This window comes from Pelodiscus sinensis, chromosome 2 (assembly GCF_049634645.1).
Source record: "Pelodiscus sinensis isolate JC-2024 chromosome 2, ASM4963464v1, whole genome shotgun sequence".
In the NCBI taxonomy this organism is placed as follows: domain Eukaryota; kingdom Metazoa; phylum Chordata; order Testudines; family Trionychidae; genus Pelodiscus; species Pelodiscus sinensis.
The window spans coordinates 62,766,739-62,786,127 of NC_134712.1; the positions used below are offsets into that span (position 1 = coordinate 62,766,739).

The following is a 19,389-nucleotide window of genomic DNA, read 5'->3' on the forward strand; positions in this document are numbered from 1 at the left end:
TGTCATGTCTGTTTGGCTGCCGATACCTGTGCCATCTTTACCAGTTTAATTTGTGCGTCTGATAGCTTTCTTTGATAGGATAACAAGCCTTGTGGATAAGAGAGAAGTGGTGGACATGTTATACCTAGACTTTAGTAAAGCATTTGACACGGTCTGACACGACCTTCTTATAAAAAAACTAGGGAAATGCAACCTAGATGGGGCTTCAATAGGGTGGGAGCATAACTGGCTGGATAACCATTTTCAGAGAGTAGTTATTAATGGTTCACAATCCTGCTGGAAGGGCATAACAAGTGGGGTTTCATAGGGGTCTGTTTTGGGACCAGTTGTGTTCAATATCTTCATCAATGATTTCGATGATGGTATAGGAAGTATAATTATTAAGTTTGCAGACGATACCAAGCTGGGAGAGGTTGCAAGTACTTTGCAGGACAGGGTCATAATTCAGAATGATCTGGATAAACTAGAAAAATGGTCTGAGGTAAATAGGATTAAGTTTAATAAAGACAAATGCAAAGTACTCCCCTTGGAAAGGAACAATCAGTTTCACACATGCAGAATGGGAAGTGGTTATCTAGGAAGCAGTACTCCTGAAAGGGATTTAGGGGTCATAGAGGACCACAAGTTAAACATGAGTCAACAGTGTTGACACTGTTTCAAAAAAAGCAAACACGATTCTGGGATGTACATTAATTTCTCATTTAACAATATAGATGCGTTTCTGAAAATGTTCGTGCTAAGCAAAAACGTGCTATGCGAGGTCAATTTTCCCATTAAAAATAATGGAAAATAATAGAGGTTGCGTTTCAGGTGGTGGTGGCAAAGTCAATTTTTTGTTGGTGCTGGGTCATCAACGTCAACATTAGATATCTAGCAACACAAGTCACTGTGGTTTGTTAAAACACAAAGATAAAAACATGAGCGAGCGGAGGAGCACTATGACCATGTGTATTCAGCCACTCATGTATATTACCACTGTTTTCACCAACTTATACAGCTGTACGAAGTAGTCCACCACTTGATTATTTTCATGTTATCTCGGGGATGGTTGTGTTATTCGAAAAACGGTCCCTAAAAAAATCATGCTATTGCAAAAATGTGTTAAGCGGGCACATGTTAAATGAGTAATTACTGTATTGACAGGAGTGTTGTGAGCAAGACATGAGAAGTCATTCTTCCGCTCTACTCTGTACTGATTGGGCCTCAGTTGGAGTACTGTGTCCAGTTCTAGGCACCACATTTCAAGGAAGATGTGGAGAAATTGGAGGAGATCCAGAGAAGAGCAAAAAAAATGATTAAAGGTCTAAAAAGCATGACCTGTGAGGGAAGACTGAAAGAATTGGGCTTGTTTAGTTTAGAAAAGAGAAGACTAAGAGGGGACATGATAGCCGTTTTCAAGTATCTAAAAGGGTGTCACAAAGAGGTGAGAGACAAATGGTTCTCCTTGACCTCTGATGATAGGACAAGAAGCAATGGGCTTAAATTGCAGCAAGGGAGATTTAGGTTGGACATTAGGAAAAACTTCCTAACTGTCAGGGTGGTTAAACACTGGAATAAGTTGCTGGGGGGGAGGGGGTGGGGGAGGAGGGTCATGGAATCTCTGTCACTGGAGATATTTAAGAGCAGGTTAGACAGACACTTGTCAGGGATGGTCTAGATGGTGTTTGGTCCTTCTGTGAAGGCAGAGGACTGGACTCAATGACCTCTTGAGGTCCCTTCTAGCTCTAGGATTCTATGACAGAATTCAGAACCCATATTTGTTATACCGTGTCCACCTGTTTCCTTCCCTAGTTATCCTGTATCTTGAGTCTATACCTTCTCACTGTTTCCTTCCTCATAGTTTCCATCAGTGGGTTTTTTTGTGATGGTACTGCCTGGTACGGAGTACAGGCACTTCCAGATGCAGTACCAGCACCTCCAGTCAGAGCTTACCTGGAAAGAACGTAGCGTACCGGCACCTCTGTACGCAAATGTCAACAGGCTTAAAAGGGTAATGCTGGCCCCTTTTTTTTTTTAAACAAAAACAAAAAAAGCACTGGTTTCCATAACTGGCAGTTGTTAATTTGTCCTGAAGCTCTTAGGTATCTGTAAGTTTCTTCTTTCCTTCCTGTGGGACAGCAATCGCTTCCTCTCCTTAAATTTCACCTTACTGTCTTAACGGTTCTTTTCAAATTGTGTACATATGGGATGAAATCCAGGTCCCACTGAAGTCAGTGAAAATTTTACCACTGACTTCACTTCAGCCAACATTTTACCCAAGGTGTTTTGCATATCATACATGCATGCATTTGCTGATCTGGCATACAGGAATAAAGTGAAGTTACTATATAAAGAATCATAAAAAACACACTTCCCCGCTCAGTAGTTGCTGCTGAGCAATAATGAAAGTAGAAGTCTGAAAGGTAGTGAAAAGGAAGTAAAATAAAAAAGCCCAATAAAACTTGCTATCTGAATTCTGAATGTGGATGTGATAGCCAAGAGAGTGCTTCAGAGTTAGAAGGAACAGAGGAAATGAATTTAGAATTCAAAAATACCTAAACTGTAATTGCCCTTAGATGACTGAAGGTGCTATGCATAGTGACTGAGGTAGGTTTACCCCTTTTCAGAAAGCTTTGTCTCTGTTTTCATTTCTGAAAATGTTTGTTATATGATCTGTTGTTGCTAGAATTCAGTTTACGTTTATTGCAAACATAGCAAAATGAACAGGTGGTCCTTAAATTGAAAAGAAAAGAAAATCCTGTAATGAGCTATTTCTGTCATATTTCTTTGTAATGTAATGAGTGCTGAGTATTTATTAACAGTAATCCTTTGAGACTGGTGGATGTCCACCATCCTTTCTCTGTAATGGAGAATAAAATAATTGAGTTTTTCCTGTTTCGAAAAGTGCAGTATTGAAGTTAGTAAGCTGCAGTCAGATGTTCATGCTAGAGATATTAAATAGGGTTTAAAGACAAAATTGTAAATCATACCATACCGAAGAATGATGGATTTATTAGCAGATCATTACATGACTTTTTTTTCCTGAGAGCCAAGCACATTTTTCATAACTTACAAGAAGTGTCTTGCTTGCAGTAACACATATGGTTAGCATTCAAAAAAACCACAATATTTGACTATGGCATTGAGTTTCTAGTTATCAGGTTTACATTGCTTGGAAAATTGTGACAATATAGTTATTAATATCAGTAAATGTATGACTGGCTAACAAGATCATATTTATGAAAAACAGTATCTTGTCAGTTAACCATTTTGCACACATAGCATTTTCTCTTATATTAATAATATCACAAATGCTGATGTACACAGGGGCACAGCTTTAGAACAGAGAGAAATTGTAAAAGCTCTCTTGACCTAAAATCAGCTAAACCATCTAGGTCATTCTTACTGGTCAAAATTTACTTGACTGTTTTTTATATTTTTATAAATATTGAAAAACAGACAAGAAAACATGATCGTTTTCTAGTGCTGTGTTACTTACAAGGGTTTGTTTAATTTTCATAGTATGACTAAAATGAGCTATAATGGGATTGCTCTTCTAACCTTTAGCTTCATAGGGGCTTCACTCGTTGAAGAATCAAGCTGACATTTTTTATTCAGATATCTAAAATATGCCTTTACAAGCCTGAAAATAAGCTTGTTTTGGTCAGCAGTTAACACAATGCATGACTAATGTACAGAGGAAAATCATAGTCACCGTATGGCTTAATGCAAAATAAAATGCAACATGAAATTACGGAAAATTGTTGGGTATTTTGTTTTTGTTGTTTTTTGCATTCCAGTAGATTCATTGATGTTTAATATTTAAAAAGTGGTGTTCAAAATAATGCTTTTTTGTAGGCCTTTGTTTTCAGCGAAATGAACAAGTAAGACTTGAACCTTCGCTCTTTATTCAGTAAGTGCAAAGTGTGTGGAACTCCTCCCCATTGCCAATAAAAATAATATTTTAACCGAATTCTGCCTTTAAATGTATAGTATAGGAGCAACAGCAATACCACCACTTTGAGAGAGATGGTTTCTAGATGAAATGATTTGCTCAAATAAGAATAATTTTTTAACATTTTCTTCATGCAGCAGAACCTGTGAGATTCCACATCCCAGTACTGGGAAAGGGAGACTGTCAAGACCCCCATGTAGAGGGCACACACCTCTGTGTGCTACCGAGTCCATCTGTGTGGGGAATTGTGCATAGTCACCCATTGTGACTTAGGCGTGAGTGGGGAGCAATATGGATCTTACAGTCCCTTTCACAGAGGGACAGATCCTAATTCATTCAGCCTTTCAGCTGTAGTAGCTGTAACAGAGTGGCCCCTTGACTAGAGAACTTTGGATAGGATTATCTCTTACACCATGGAGCTCTCTGGCACCTATATATTGCCAAGTTACTACAGCTGGGCACAGGATTTAGTGCTAAACCATGAAACTGCAAGAGCTGCAAATTCTTCCTTTAGAAGGGCAAATGGAGCTCTTCTTGAAGCAAAGAAGAACTACAGGAACACATGGAGAAGCAAAGTAGAGCCTTAAGGGTTATACTCTTGCATTCCATACAAGTTCACCTTTCTTTTAAGAAAGTGTTTCCATCTGATATATAATAAATTAATAATTTCCAAGTGTTTTGTCCAGGCCCACCAATGGTGGAGGGCAAAGGGACAGTGGTCCTGGGGCCCAATGATACAAAAGGGCCCAGAACTCCCAGCTGCTGCAGAGCCCTGGGCCCTTTAAATCACTGCTAGCACCACATGGAGCACTCTGGGCAGCACTGAGGGCTGCCTGGGAGAGGCACGGTGCTCTCTGAGCAGTGATATGGGCTGCCTAGCCCCAACCCCAACCCCAGCCCTTCCGCCTGAGACCCCATTCCTTCCCCTCCCTTCCCCCTGCCTTGTCCAAGGGCCCAGCAAGGCTGTCGGCCCACAGGTTGTGCCCTGCCCTGCTACCTTCAGAGAGACTGGCCATTCCTAGTGATTGAATGACCATTCCTAGTAATGACAGGATAGGGGATGGGAAAGAAAACCTCAGCATTTGTCCTTGGGCTTTGTTGCTAAATGTTGGGATACCTCAGACAGTACAGCATTAGCAATGTGCAAGTTCAGAAGGAAATAGGGGTGGGGGAAGAGGAAGAGGAAAAAACGCACAGTATCAGATGCACAATATCACTTTACAAAATCTGGTGTGCAAATATTCTTCAAATCATTCTTTGTTTTGCCCATCTACAGTTTTCTCAGGTACTCACCATTAATGTGCAAGACTGGTAGCTTCAGTTTGGTCACCTCTAATAAATACACTTGTAAACTAAGGTGACCAGAATTTGAAAATGTGCAAGGAGGACACTGAATTGACAAAAAAAACATACTTGTATATTAGGGTTGCCAGATGGTCTCCCAAGAAATACCAGACAGCCGCTATTGTTTGGTCGAGTGAAAAAAAAAAAGGAACACAGGATTTTTTTTGGCAAAGTAGGACAAGAAGGACAATTTTTTGAAAGAAGGACAAAAGGAGGATATAATCAAAAGGAGGATTGTCCTCAAAGGAGGACGTCTGGTCACCTTATATAAACACACTGAAGATAGGAACTTGAATGGCACAGAATTTCCAGAGGTTACTATGCTATTTCTCAGCAACTTTCTGCTGTACAAGTCATTAGCAAATGCATATATTTCTTCTGCCATCGTGGTAATTAGGGCTCCACCAAACTCACAACCACAAAAAAATGTGTTAGAACCATTAAATCTGATGTTTCCCTCTCTCCCTGTCCTATGAAATTTGGTCTTTTGTGTGCTTTTACCCTATGCTATACAGATCTCATGGGGAAGACCAGCATTATCAAATGGGGGTCCTGACCTAAAAGGCAGTTGCAGGCGGTGGTCTCACAGTTATTTTAAGGGGTGGGGGAAGTTATGGTATTGCTACTCTTACTTCTGTATTGCCTTCAGAGCTGGCTGGCCATGTCATCCTTACCTCTTCACTGCTGTTGTTAGCAGTCTGACTTCAGAACTGGCCACCTGATAAGCTCTGACTGCTCTCCAGCTGCCCAAATCTAAGGCTTAGTCTACATTGCAGGGTTTTTGCGCAAGAAGCCTTTTGCAGGAGAGTTCTTGCGCAAAAATGTATTGCACAAAAGTGCGTCCACACTTCAAAAGCGTATAAAAAAAGTGAAGTGCTTTTGCGCAAGAGAGCGTCCACACTGCATAAATCCTCTTGCACAAGAAAGTTCTGATGGCTGTTCTGAATGGACATCAGCAGGGGCAGATGATGGTTTTGCGGGGCCCCGGGCAGCATACTTCCACGGGGCCCCCCCTTTGCCACGGCGCATGCTAAGTGACGCCATGCGCATGCGGAGCGGTGCCACGGCGCATGCGCGGGACTTTCTGAAGCACAGGGCCCGGAGCAGCTGCCCCGTTCGCCCTGCCCTATATCCGCCCCTGGCCATCAGAACACCTGAACTTTTTCCGATAGGGGTTTCTCGCAAGAAACCCCTGCGGAGCATCTACACCAGCCTTTTTGCACAAGTGTTGTAGCACAAAAAGGAGTTATTCCTCGTGGGGAGAGGAATAACTCTACCAGCAAAAGCCCTCTGTTCTGTCGATTTTCTTGTGCAAAAATGCGCTTGAGGTGTGGATACTCTGCTGGTTTTTGAGCAAAAACCTTACAGTGTAGACATAGCCAAAAAGTAGTGTTGGTGCCAGCAAACCCCGTACAATAACCTTGTGATCCTCACAGCACCTTTTTGGGTCAAGACCCCTACAATACTATACCATGAAATTTCAGATTTAAATGACTGAAAACATGACTTTTATGATTTTTTAAATCCTACGACCACGCAGTTGACCAAAACAGACAGTGAATTTGGTAGGATCCTATCTGTAATTATAGTTTGAGGCACACGCATGCTTGTATATCAAATCAGTCATATGCGCAGAAAATGTTTGCTTTACAATCATTTTTCATTATTATACTCAGATACAATCATACATTGCCCTGTTTTCCCATAATTTTAAAAGTCTTAAAAGTTCACTTTAATTTTAAAAACAAAAATCTCATCTCAGTCAAATTCTAATATTTTCAATGTATTCAAAATGAAATACTGCTTTTAAAATGCAATAGAACCCCGTCCCTGTTCCGTATGCAGTTTTACCATATCTCACTTCAGATATATTCTTTTCCATTCTTTAAAAATATCCTTGGTTAGATTCAGGTGCCATGGCATTGACTTCAGTGGAAACCACACACAAAACTGAAGAGAAAATCTGGCCTTTCTAGTCAATTCTTTACACAAATATTCAGTTAAAAAAAGTTATTTGTGGTCCTACTCCTACAAGGTGCTGAGTATCCTTTGGTCTCATGGTTCCAGATCATCCCCATCTGCAAAGCTGCTAGAAAACCTGGCTGAACCAGCTATTGGGGATTCCATTAGTATGGGCAGGAATCCCCCATGTAGCTTAAAGTTAACATAATGACTACAAACCAACATCCTTTACCTCCTAACACAGGGAGAAAGGGAAGTGAGCAGGGTACTTTTCTATTCTGGTTACTGTTGGCTGAAAGGAGACAGAATGAGAGAAAAACACCACATGATATATGTCAGTCATATTTCTTTCATGCACTATGGGAAGGTATTCATTCATATATGGTCATGAATACATTATGAGGAATAGAATAGAATAGCTCATTGGGGCTTTGGGGTATCCATTAGAGAAACCTAATGTTTCTAATGTTGGTGATTGGACAGTGAGCTGGTCAATCCCAGAATCAGGGGATCACAGAGATGGCAGATATTCACCATTGATTCCCTTATCCTTCTCTGGGTCCTGTACCACACATGGCTAGGATTGGCATATTGTCTTTAGTTCATGCATTCAGGACCGTTCAGGAAATGCTGACAACATCACTGGATATTGCCCTACATAGGAATTTTGATTAATGGAATTACTGTTACTCACTTACACTTTTCAGTCTGTTTTTTATTTTAGACTTAATAGCATCAGGTCCCCAGGACCCACTATGGGGAACCAAATTTACTTTGCCTAGCCTCTTCTAGTCTCTTTTTGACTTCATTTGCTTTGCAGAATAACTATTGATTCAGGTGTGTTTGACGGAATCTGTTTGAATATACTGCTGATTCAACATTCCTGTAGAGTTGTCTAAATAAATGTGAAAGGCATATTTGTCTTTCTCATAAGAATAATTGCTAAAATATAAAACTGGGCTATGCTTATTTGTTAAATGCAATGGAGAGTTAATATTGTTATCAGGAAATATATGCAAAATATATGACTTACATTTCTTGGATCCTACTGGTCTGGTATCAATCTATACCTGCTGTTGACCCTGTAAGCATTAGACACTTTAGAAAAAGATAACACAAATTATTCACCATTAATACTTTAAAATTAGTCATTATTAAAACCCTAATCATTTGCTGAGAGGATCCAAATTAGTGAACTTTGCAAGATCAAACAAAACCGAAGATATTTGTCCAAATTAAAGTGGAAACATGCATCCAGAATATACCAAATGAACATGTATTCTGTTGTAATAATAATTTTATTATCATCAGCTTGCAGGCCAGAGTTTTAATTATGACCCTTTTATATCAGTAGAAACCATGTATGTGGGATTAAAAACCTATTTCTTTAACTAGTCTAGTTAAAGACTGTGGTTTGATACATTCTATGCTACAACTTTTATAAAAACCAGAGAACACTTCTAATAACACTTTTCTAATTTCATGGTTCAGTGCACAGTCAGTAAAGATTTAAATAATTCAGAAAGAAAGCCTATTCTGTTTCTTTATTAGAAGTTTGAGTCAGGAAAATTCTTTGACATTTAATAGGTTTTTAACCCTTTTAATAACTTCTTCTAATAAAATTTATTGGAGGTTGTTTTAAATAAAGGGTTATTATATTAGACTGAATAGAAGTCAGTAGGTGTTTGTTTTTTTGTAGTGATTGGTTTTGAGTACTTGGTCCTGTATGTCTCACAGAATATGAAAGAATAAAGTAGAAAGGAATGTTAATAGTTACAAAATTTTGTAGCAAATCATATAGAAACTGTATATTACTATATTCATGTTATTGTGCTATAAAAATTTGCAATAAATTTTGAGTATTTAATTGTTTTAAAGGAGCTTAGGGTCACTTAACAAGCCAGTGCTACATAAAGCAGCCTAAAATGTCTTTATTTTTTTTAACAGAATGATTTTAGAAGGTTTTAATTAGCAAACATAATAGCAGATCTTTTTTCTTATGCTTCCCTTGTTTAGGATTCATTTACTTATAAGGTTTCTGGTATTTAATTTTAAAAATATTATTGAATTATTTCTCTAATAAAACTGCAGTCTGAATTGCTGTATTTGAACCTAGATTTCAATTCCTCCCCATCTCTCCCTTTTCCCCACTACCAGACACAAAGATTTAGGAGGGTATAATTCAGGGCTACTCAACACATAGTCCGCGGGTGGGATTTCTTGAACATGGCCTCCACCAGAAATATGTTCCACAATGGTGAGGCATCTCCCAGTCAGGATGAGGATTGAAAGACTCAAATGGACGGGCTTGCTGGAACAGATGAGTACAGGGTGTCGGCATTTCTAGCCTCCAGGGAGGAGGTGCCAGGAGCGCCGGGGCATTGTGGGAAGTGTTTTGTATTCATGCCCATCAGTGTGAAAGAAGCTATTTGCATATATTTGCATGTACATGCAACCACGCTTAAGTTGTGGCCCTCGGCATGTGCTGTATCATTGTGGCCCCCAGGGCTTCGAAGGGTGAATAGCCCTGGTATAACTTTAGGAGAGACTAATCAAATTTGGATCCAGATCATGGTTCAGATTTCAAAATACTGCGAGGCATGGGGATAATTTTTTACTCTTCACTTCCCTTCAAAAGATCGTTAGATTGTCAGCAATTCCTGATATAATTATACACCATTAAGAAAAAACCATAAAAATATATATGTTGTCTTTCAGAAATCTGTTTCATCTAAGGTGTAACCACAGACACTAAAATCCTTTAATCATAATTTTATGACCATTGTGTGGCTTTACTACAAAATAGAATGAAGGATTTTTGTATCCTGGTGCATTTCTGCCTGCACTCTGCATTTTCATACTTTAACAGGTTTGGATCTCTTTTCAGTTTGGACTTCTGATTTCCAGGGTGTATAATTGTTGTGTTTAAGATAATTACACAACACATGAGATGTTTTTAATCAAAGTTACTGATATGTTCTCTCCAGTTCATCTCCATCTCATTGTTGCCAAGCCTCTCATTTTTATCATTAATTATGTGAGATATACTGTTTTTCTTAGAGCGTTAAACTCTGGAGTGATATATATTTTTGTGAAAATCTTAATTTTCACTGAAGAAGATGTAAATATCTAGAATTCATGATTGTGGTGAAAAACTTGAAGATATGAACATTGGTGCATATCTTCAAGTATTTAAACACCTAAAATTTTCTAGGGTGTTTTTTTAATATCACCGTTTCTAAGCCAACATCATAACTTTTGTGGTTCTGACTCAGACCTAGAGTTAGTGTACTTGGGACTCATACTTGTCATTTTAATGTAGATTATGTCTGGGAACATTTGAAGATCAAGATTTAGTTTGGGCTTATATCAGCAGAATTGGCATAGAGTGCTGCCGAGTACAGATCATCCAGGGTAAAGACTGTAGCAACTGTAACTTCCTTTCTTCCAATGAACTCATAGGGAGCCAGTGAAGCCCCACAGTGAATGACTCTGGGGAGGTCATAGCACTGGTGTCTGGGGAATGCCCCATTTCAGAATTCTAATTAGAAAATATATAGCGGAAGGAAGTCTGGGTTTACTCACCTGACATCTGTATCTGAACCAACTGATTGGAGCATAGCTGACATCAAGCCTCGTGCAAGTGATAAGATATGACATGTAAAAGGAATGACTTGCTTCCCCCTGATTTAAGGCTGACCACTCAGACATGATGCAAAGAACTATCAGTTCTCTTGGTTGCCTCCGCTAGCAGATTTCCTTTGCTACAAACTAAAGTGAAAACCACTGAAGGAGGAAGTGGACATGATAACAAATATTGCCTACTGTCCCTCAGGGTGAATTCCCCTTAGCATGTGGGAGAATTAGATGGCACAGGGGATGCTTCAGTGACACCGGCCCCATGTATTTTGCCTATTTCTTTAGTGTTTTCATCTCATGTTGTAAACTCTCTCATGTTTCCTGTATATACTCACACTGTCATTGTTAGGTTAGTCTGAAGAGCTAACTTCTTTTCTCCCTTCCCGCCGCCCCTTTTTCAGAAATATATGAAATTGTAATTTAAGGGAAGAAAGTGGTCTTTTGTTACTGCTCTTCAGACAAACTATGACATCATAACTCTTAGCCCCAAGAGCATTTGCAAATAAAATAGCAGCATACTTCAATTTGAACTGCATCTTTAATTTTTCCCTTAAAGACCAAATGTTCATCTTTCGTCAACTTTTGAATCTGCGAGTGCCAGATTATGGCAATTGATAAGTCTTTGTATCTTGCATGAGTATCCAGGCTTAAATCAGAAAATTGAGTTATTTCTTTGTCATGATATATCTCAGATCCAAGAATGGTTGGATGGATCCTGTCTCAGTCATTGTGTCAGAAAAGAATATTAGGATAATATACTTATATAGTCTCCCAGTTAGACATTGCCATATTGGGTGTATTCCAGATAGAGGGTTCATCCTTCACATTCAATTTAAAGTCATAGGAAGAAGGAGGCACTTTGAGTTCTATTTTGTCCAGTTGCTTTGGACAAGTAAATAGAAGTATATTTTCAGCCAGCATGAAAATGAACTTCTCAATTTTTGTGCCGAATTTGCACCTAATCTATACGTTTTAAGTGCAAACCTGAGGAGCTGCATCTCTGACTATCTTATCTGAACTTGCAGTCAGCTATTTACAAGCACAGCTACTCAGATTTCCCTTGTAATTTAAAAGCAGGCACAAAAATTCAGAAGATGTGTCCCAGTTTCCTCATCTGTAAAATAAGGATAAAAATACTTAGCTATCTTATGGGAATGTTGAATATTTGTGAAGCATGCTGAGATCCTTAGAAAATGTTATAGAAATGCCAAGTACTGTACCATGATTATTATATCAGCAGAGAGTCCATTGAGGATGTCAAATATGGACTATCCTTTTTCTGTGTAATATCTACATTTCTAGATTTCTAATATTCTGATACATTAAACTTTGTTCTCCAAGTTGGAATTCAGCCATCAGTTGTGCCTCATTATTTTATTCAGCAGAGAATGTTCAGCAATATAGCCCTCTGCACTCTGCATAGTGAATGTGGGTCCAAGCCAGATAATATTAGTGAGTTTTGTACATTTTTGTTTGGAAGAAATCTAAGGAATAGGAGTTTCTGGTTTCAGAGTAACCCATGGCAGAGTTAGAGGTATAGGTAGTACTTATAAAGAATGGAAAATGTGTTTTTCTGCACAATTATTAATGTATACCTAGAGTCACAGTGTTTCAAGTAAGAGGCCAATGTCTCTGACCCAAGAAGCAAAGAGCACATATATAGTTTCCATAGATAAATACAGGTAACTCAATGGAATTCTACCAGGTAACAGTACATTGAGCCAGGAGTGATATTTTGAAGGTTTTTTAAGGTTAAAGATCTGTGCCCATTCTTGGGTCTATGACATTTTCTTTTTGTCAGTGTAAAATCTAAATGGTGGAAAAGTCTTTCAGGACTGTGACTTCAGAAAGTGACTTCAGCTTCTTTTTATATTGTAGCAGGCCAGCAAATCAGGGCAAGATTGGCCAGAATGCTGTCATAACTAGGGGTAGCCCTGGAAATACACTGATTCAGTGTATCCACTTTGTGACTTTTGTGGTGGGTCTGCAAATAGTCTTGATAGCAGTCTGCAGCTACATTCATCTGGTAGAGCCTACCAGCTCTTTTCTTTGCCCTCTTCAGGCAACACAACTGGTCTTCTATTATGGGATCTCACGGGAATAGCTGGTGCAGGGAGAAGCAGTTTCCACCAGCATGGGCTTGGTTGTTGACCACCGAGCACAATGGAAGCACAATGTAGTTATGTGCCTGCTTTTATAAAAATACAAGTATCTAGAATCTATTTATGGACAAGCTTCTCCCATCTCGATGGATGGCCCCATTGTGTCCACTGAGCAGTATCTGAGGATTTGGGAAGTCCATGCAGAAGATAGCAAGGGTGGGTGAGGACAGGACAGGCAATGCCAAGAGATCCACAGCTACATAGAATCTCTTGTCTGTATCCCCACTTTCCTGCAGAAGGAATGAAGGATTCCTTCCCTCCAGACATCTGCCCTGCACCCATTCTACCTTCTCAGGCTGGGCACTGGTTTGAAGATTTATTCCTTAGGGTTTGTCTTCACTTCCAGATAAATCAGTGCTGCTCCAGTTGCTAGAGTTAATTTAGAGGGTCTGGTGAAGACATGATAAGTTGCTGTGAGAGCAATCTCCCATTGACTTCAGTACTCCACCTTCCATAGAGGTGGAAGCTATGTCAATGGGAGAATGTCTTCCCCTGACATAAAGTTGTAGACATTGCTATAATTTGATCTAAGCTACATCCACTTAAGTTGCATTATTTATGTAATTTAATTAACGTAACTTAGTCAAATTACCTTATTAGTGTAGACCACGCCTGAGAGTCTAAACTGGAATAGTTTTATGCAAACTAAAGAGTCATTCTTCAGGCTTCTTCCTCATATTTCTGCAAAAGTAAGTAAAATAGAAACCTGCATCAATGTGTTTTTTAAATTCACAGGAAAAGCTGATTGTATCTAAAATATGATTGAAAATGTATTTTCTTATAACAACTCTCTACTGAACCACTTCATTTGTAGTCTTCACAGCTACACTGACAGGGTTATTTTGGTTTTGATTTTTTTGTTGGCGATGGTGGATTTTTTTTTTGCCTTCTTATGAATGTTGCTTGGTACCGTCTTTGTCACCCTCTACCAAGTCCTTTCAAATCTGTATTGTATGTTATTGAAAAATTAGGAAAGCAATGTAGAAAACCCAGAACATTCTAGGGTGGCAATATTTCTTGCTATATATAAACTGTATAAAAAGGTCTTAATGACCAGAGAGACAAGGTGGGAATGGCAATAACTTTGTTGGTGAAAAAGACAAGCTTTTTGATCTATAAATAGCTTTTATTCAGGCCTGGGACACATAGTGTGTCACAGCAAATACAAGGTGAAATAGATTGTTAAGCATAATGAGTTAACACATGTTGCAATAGACCATTTAAAATGTAGTGAGCAATTAACATCTCTGCAAGCATAGGATAAAGGTGGGTCAATTGGTTAGAGGTTGTTGAAATATGTCATAAATCTAGTGTCCTTATTGAAGCCATGATTCTTAGTGTTTAGGAAAATTACTTAATTTAAGGTCCCAGGCTCATCTTTTGACAATTTTGTGCAGGCTTCCTTTGAGGAGTGTGAGAACTGATAGGTTAGAAGTGGATCTGTGATCACTGTGAAAAGTGTTCTCCCAAAAGTCTTTTATCTTTCATCATTTTTCTTCCTGAGTGACTGATTTCACTCATATACTAGGTGGGGCATTTGATGCTCTGAACAAGGTACATATCATAATGAAGGATCTAGAATCTTAAAGAGTGTTATGAAGCATGTTGATCCTTGTAGCAGTGGAGATAGATCTGAGGGTTTTGCATCTGTTGTTTTGGCAGGGTCTGGCGCCACTTTGAGTTGGTTTGCGCTGATCTCTGAGGAGCTGCTTCTAATGATCAGCTTGGCAAGATTGGGAGGTTTTAATAACAAATTAGTTTGGACAACCAATGATATGTTGTCAGTTGGCAAATATATTTTAAGTAAAAAAAACCCAACATGATAGTATTATTAAAAATGAAGCCAGGTTTCATTGAGGCATATACATGCATAGTCATTTGAAACATTGACAAAAATACTTATTTAGATTTTTAAATAGTGCATGTTACACTAGTTAGACTATTTCTAATGAAAAATTAACTTATTTTACCTTTACAGCTTCCTGTCATTTATGAAGCCAGTAGGGTCTATCTTTAGAACTGATCTGTAGTTTCCTTGGATTGTTAGAAAGGTACCCAAAAATACTGTACAAAGGGTTTAGAATGTAAGCTATATTCACATTTTAACTCCAGCAATGTTTCTTAGTGGCCCTGGGGATAGCACTCAACAATGTTCGGTGTCAAAAGATGACAGACAGGGGTAAATGGAAGGGCTTCAGAGATACCTCACTTTCCCTTGTTCTTGCTGCAACTGGCAAACTTCCAAGCCTTGCCTGCTAACACCACATAAAACAGCAGCTGGTGAGTAACATTAGCAAATAAGGCCTCAGGGCTACCCATGTTCCAGTTCTCCATTCACCAACTGCTATTCAGTGAAACAGCTGGATCAGAAGAGATACAGCCATGAAGTAGTTACTGTTTTATGTGTACAACTGTTTTGATATAGATTGTCTGCTACAGGCAGAGATAATGATAGCTTTCAAAGCTAATATGTTTGACTAGGAGGGAAGCTGGTATTTGAAAAAGGAGCAGAAAGTCAGTAACAATCTTTAAAAATATAAATGTCTTTCAAGAGTTGAGTCCTGAGTTGATATTGTGCACTGTATTTTGCAATGAATTGGTAATTGAATGAACTTGAATGATGGATATTAATAAACCTTTTGTATTCCAGAGATATTAATTCATAAAGGAATATCAAGACCATATGAAGAGAGGTGTCATATTATCTGAAGTAGTTTTTGACATCTTTTAGGACCACAGATAAATTTAAAATAGTAAATATCCTAGATTCCAGAATATTTATTGATGTGATCCATTCTCCAAAATACACAAATCAATCCAAGAGCCTATACATTTTGAAAAATCATGTACTCTGTCCATAATGAAAAAAATAGCAAAGAGTTTTTTTATATTCCCAATCTAATTCAAATTCCTTCTTCACAAGGATCTCACAGACTGGTATACTATATATGGAGAGAGAGAATGAACACACACAGGAGTGCATGAGTGAGAGAGAGAAAGAGAGAGATGGCATTTAAATTTAAAGTAAAAAACAAAATACATTGGATGACTTGGCTAAAAAAGTCTGTCACTAATATAACTATGTTTATATTAGTACTCTGGATTATTATCACTTTTCCCTAGCACTATGATACTTGTACATTGTTGTTTTTGTCAAATTCCACCTTGATTATATGATACAGACTAAGATAACTATATCCATTTAATTTTCAGCTTTGAATAGCCACTTCAATTTTAAATCACCCCCCAACACACCTAAACTTAAAAACTGAGTTACTCTCTGCAGTTGTCTTATCTCAGGCTATGAGTCTGAGTACACTGGATAAGCATTATGAGATATCCTCTATAGTATCCATGTATAGAACGTTTGACCTCTGGATCAGTAAAGAGCTTCATCCTCCAATGCTTTTCATTCTTATCTGTGCAGAGACTGAATTCATTGCTTGAATTAAAAATGAGACTCATTAATGCTAGAAAGCAGTGACCCAAATAACACAATGGATAAATTTGTCAACCTTTCAGCTTTAGCACTTTGGGTTCATATATGACTGTTGCAGCAAATCAGTTCATTAGTCAATTATTCCATCTATTGATAGAACCCTAGGTCAGTTTTCTAAGTCTTAAAAATCAGCATGTCTTGGGCACTTCTAGGCAAGGCAAAACTGAACTTCGAACTTAGAAGTTCAAGTTCCTAGAATTTTGGGGAAATGTGGATCTAAAACCAAACTTGGCAGGTCAAACTCATCTGATAAGAAACCTCTTGCACTTTGATTCAAGATTCTGACATTTGTTTTGTATAATTATATTTTTTTAGACACTTTTGAAAGATCCAAAGGACAGTTAATAGAGGGCCATTTCCTGCAGTCCCTAAGCAGGAAAATCTCTCAGTAAAGTCAATGGCCGCCTTGCCTATCCAAGGGTTGATGAGAGCCTGCATGATTTAGCCCATAATAAACAGCATTATGCAGAAGTTGGCTGTATTTTGTATATTCCTTACAACTCATATGTTTTAATTAAATACTCCCAGTTCTGTTAAATATGGAATAATCTATAGCTCAGCAGGGATTCATTTTAAGGCCAAAGGGAACTTGGACATGATGGCATGATGATGGAAAATTATTGCTTTCCAATTTTCCTTTTGTAGATGCAAGATTTACGGAATGCAGAAGGAGCTCACTATAGTTCCCACCCTCAGATGGCAGCCATGAGACCAAGGGTTCAACCTGCAGATATTAGGCAGCCAGGAATGATGCAGCATGGTCAGCTGACTACCATTAACCAGTCACAGCTCAGTGCTCAGCTTGGTTTGAATATGGGTGGAAACAGTGTTCCCCATAACTCTCCATCTCCACCTGGAAGCAAGTCTGCAACTCCCTCGCCATCCAGTTCAGTCCATGAAGATGAAGGGGATGATACCTCTAAGGTATGGTTAGGCACTAGAAATAAAAAGTAAATGGTGGCTCTGTTTAGGATTAGTTAAATGAGTCAGTCTCTCTAAGTGTTGCTTGGAATATATGTACCTTAATTATGAAGGCTATAATATATAAGTTGCTGGCATCCAAATGAGAAGTATCAGAGAGGTACATATTGTAGCATGTGGTATGTGTACCACAATCATAAAGGGGCTAATTGGTGTGGATAAAGGATTGGCTTTTACCTTAAACCTATCTTCTAGTCTCCAATCAGCCCTGAAGGCAACGCTAGTGAACATCACACTTTTCTATATGAGGAAAATGGAAGGTTCGTATAGTGAAATAAAGAGTAAAGAAGAATATTCCTCACAAGACTTTAATATAAAGATTGAATTTTCTCTCATGTGTACAAAGTGTGTTTGTTCCAGGTCAAGGATCAAGTTATTGCTAACGAAGCATGGGATTATGTGTACAGTTTGCTAGGACTGCAGGATATGTAAATAGAAGACCATGGCAACCAGAAGAGAAAAATAGGAAAATATCTTCTAATAATATTAAAATTCATTTTTTGGGAAAGTTTACATAGATGGCATGCCTTTATTTTGTAGGTAGCACTAGTACTCCTTGAGGATATCTTTAACACTATACAGTCACTAACAGCATAATAAATTAATAACAATATAATCATTTGGATAGCATTTTGTGCAAAAATCTCAAACTGCTTTACAAAAGCGAATGAGTATCTCCATTTTGCAGACAGAAAAACTGAGGAACAAAAAGTTTGTGTCTTGCCACAAGCTCACATAAGAGCTTGGAGCAAAGTCCAGATAAAAACTGAGGTTTCTGGACTCCGAGTTTTGTGTTCTAATCACTAGAGGGTGTTAATGGCCCTGTTATTCTGTAGCAGTAATAGTTGCGGGAATTGTGGGGAAAAAGTTGGGATTTATTGCAAAGACGTCAAACAGATGCAAAGTGAGCCATTTAGGAATATAGTTCAGTGAAGGGTTGTAAATCTGATTTCTGTTTTAGTTATGTTTATATTTTTCATGCCTCAAACTGGAAAATAATCCTGTAATTGGCATAATATACTTCACTGTGTTCTGAATAAGTTCTGATTACAAGTATTATTTCAGAACTTTTCCTTGATTTTGCAAACTTGGGTTTTTCTTGAATGTTAGACTTCTTAATGTTGTAAGGAAGCATTTCCAATACTTGTGAGAACTTTAGAAAATGAAATACATAAAGATAAACAAACCCAACCTTCACTTTGTAAAAGAATGTATTTCTAGCATCTGTTAATATATATATATATACATAGAGAGAGAGAGAGAAAGAGAGAGAGAGAGAGAGAGAGCCTGTGAGATCCTGAGCACATTTAGCTTCCCTAGAAGATAGCATCTAGATGCTCATTGTCTGGGTACACTAAAAGAAGGAAAGGAGATTCTTGATACGGGTTTAAATCAGGCTGCAACTTTATTATATAGACATCTGGGACTACCTGGCAGATAAAATGTACAGTGCAGGCAAATCCATATTTCTTCAAATCATTACCCTGAGCTCCACCAGCCCCCCTTAATTTTCATCCATGTTCCCTAGCCAACCTAAGTCTTGGATCTTCTCATCCAGCACCTCATAGGAGGGGCAATGAAAATAGGAAGAAGGGGTTGGCTCCCTGCTATACCAATCAGAGGAGACCCGCAAACCCCCTCCCTCATACTGTTGCTTTATCCGGTACCTCCTTTTAAAGTCATTTACCAGGCCATTTATCTAGTCCCTTCCTTATGGAGTATCTGCCCTGGATATCCGCTCAGCCTTACAAAATAAGTTGCGACATATGGCCTAGCACCTTTTCTTCTTACCTGGAAAGGTTCTCTCTGACACTCACTGTGGGAAAGGCTAAAAAAACCTTCAAGCCACCAACACTAGTCTGGTGGTG

General features: G+C 38.4%; 1 protein-coding gene across 4 annotated transcripts in view; it reads left to right on the plus strand.

Annotated features, from left to right (window-relative positions):
- Positions 1-19,389, plus strand: part of TOX (thymocyte selection associated high mobility group box) — a 295,231-nt gene that overhangs the window by 206,479 nt on the left and 69,363 nt on the right. For 3 of the 4 annotated variants that reach the window (XM_075920651.1, XM_075920650.1, XM_006113629.4), the window contains exon 4: positions 17,186-17,464. The exons of the other annotated variant lie outside the window; for it this stretch is intronic. In XM_075920651.1, the coding sequence (XP_075776766.1) occupies positions 17,186-17,464 (279 nt within the window). The remainder of the gene's footprint in view (positions 1-17,185; positions 17,465-19,389) is intronic. 4 annotated transcript variants of the gene reach the window in all.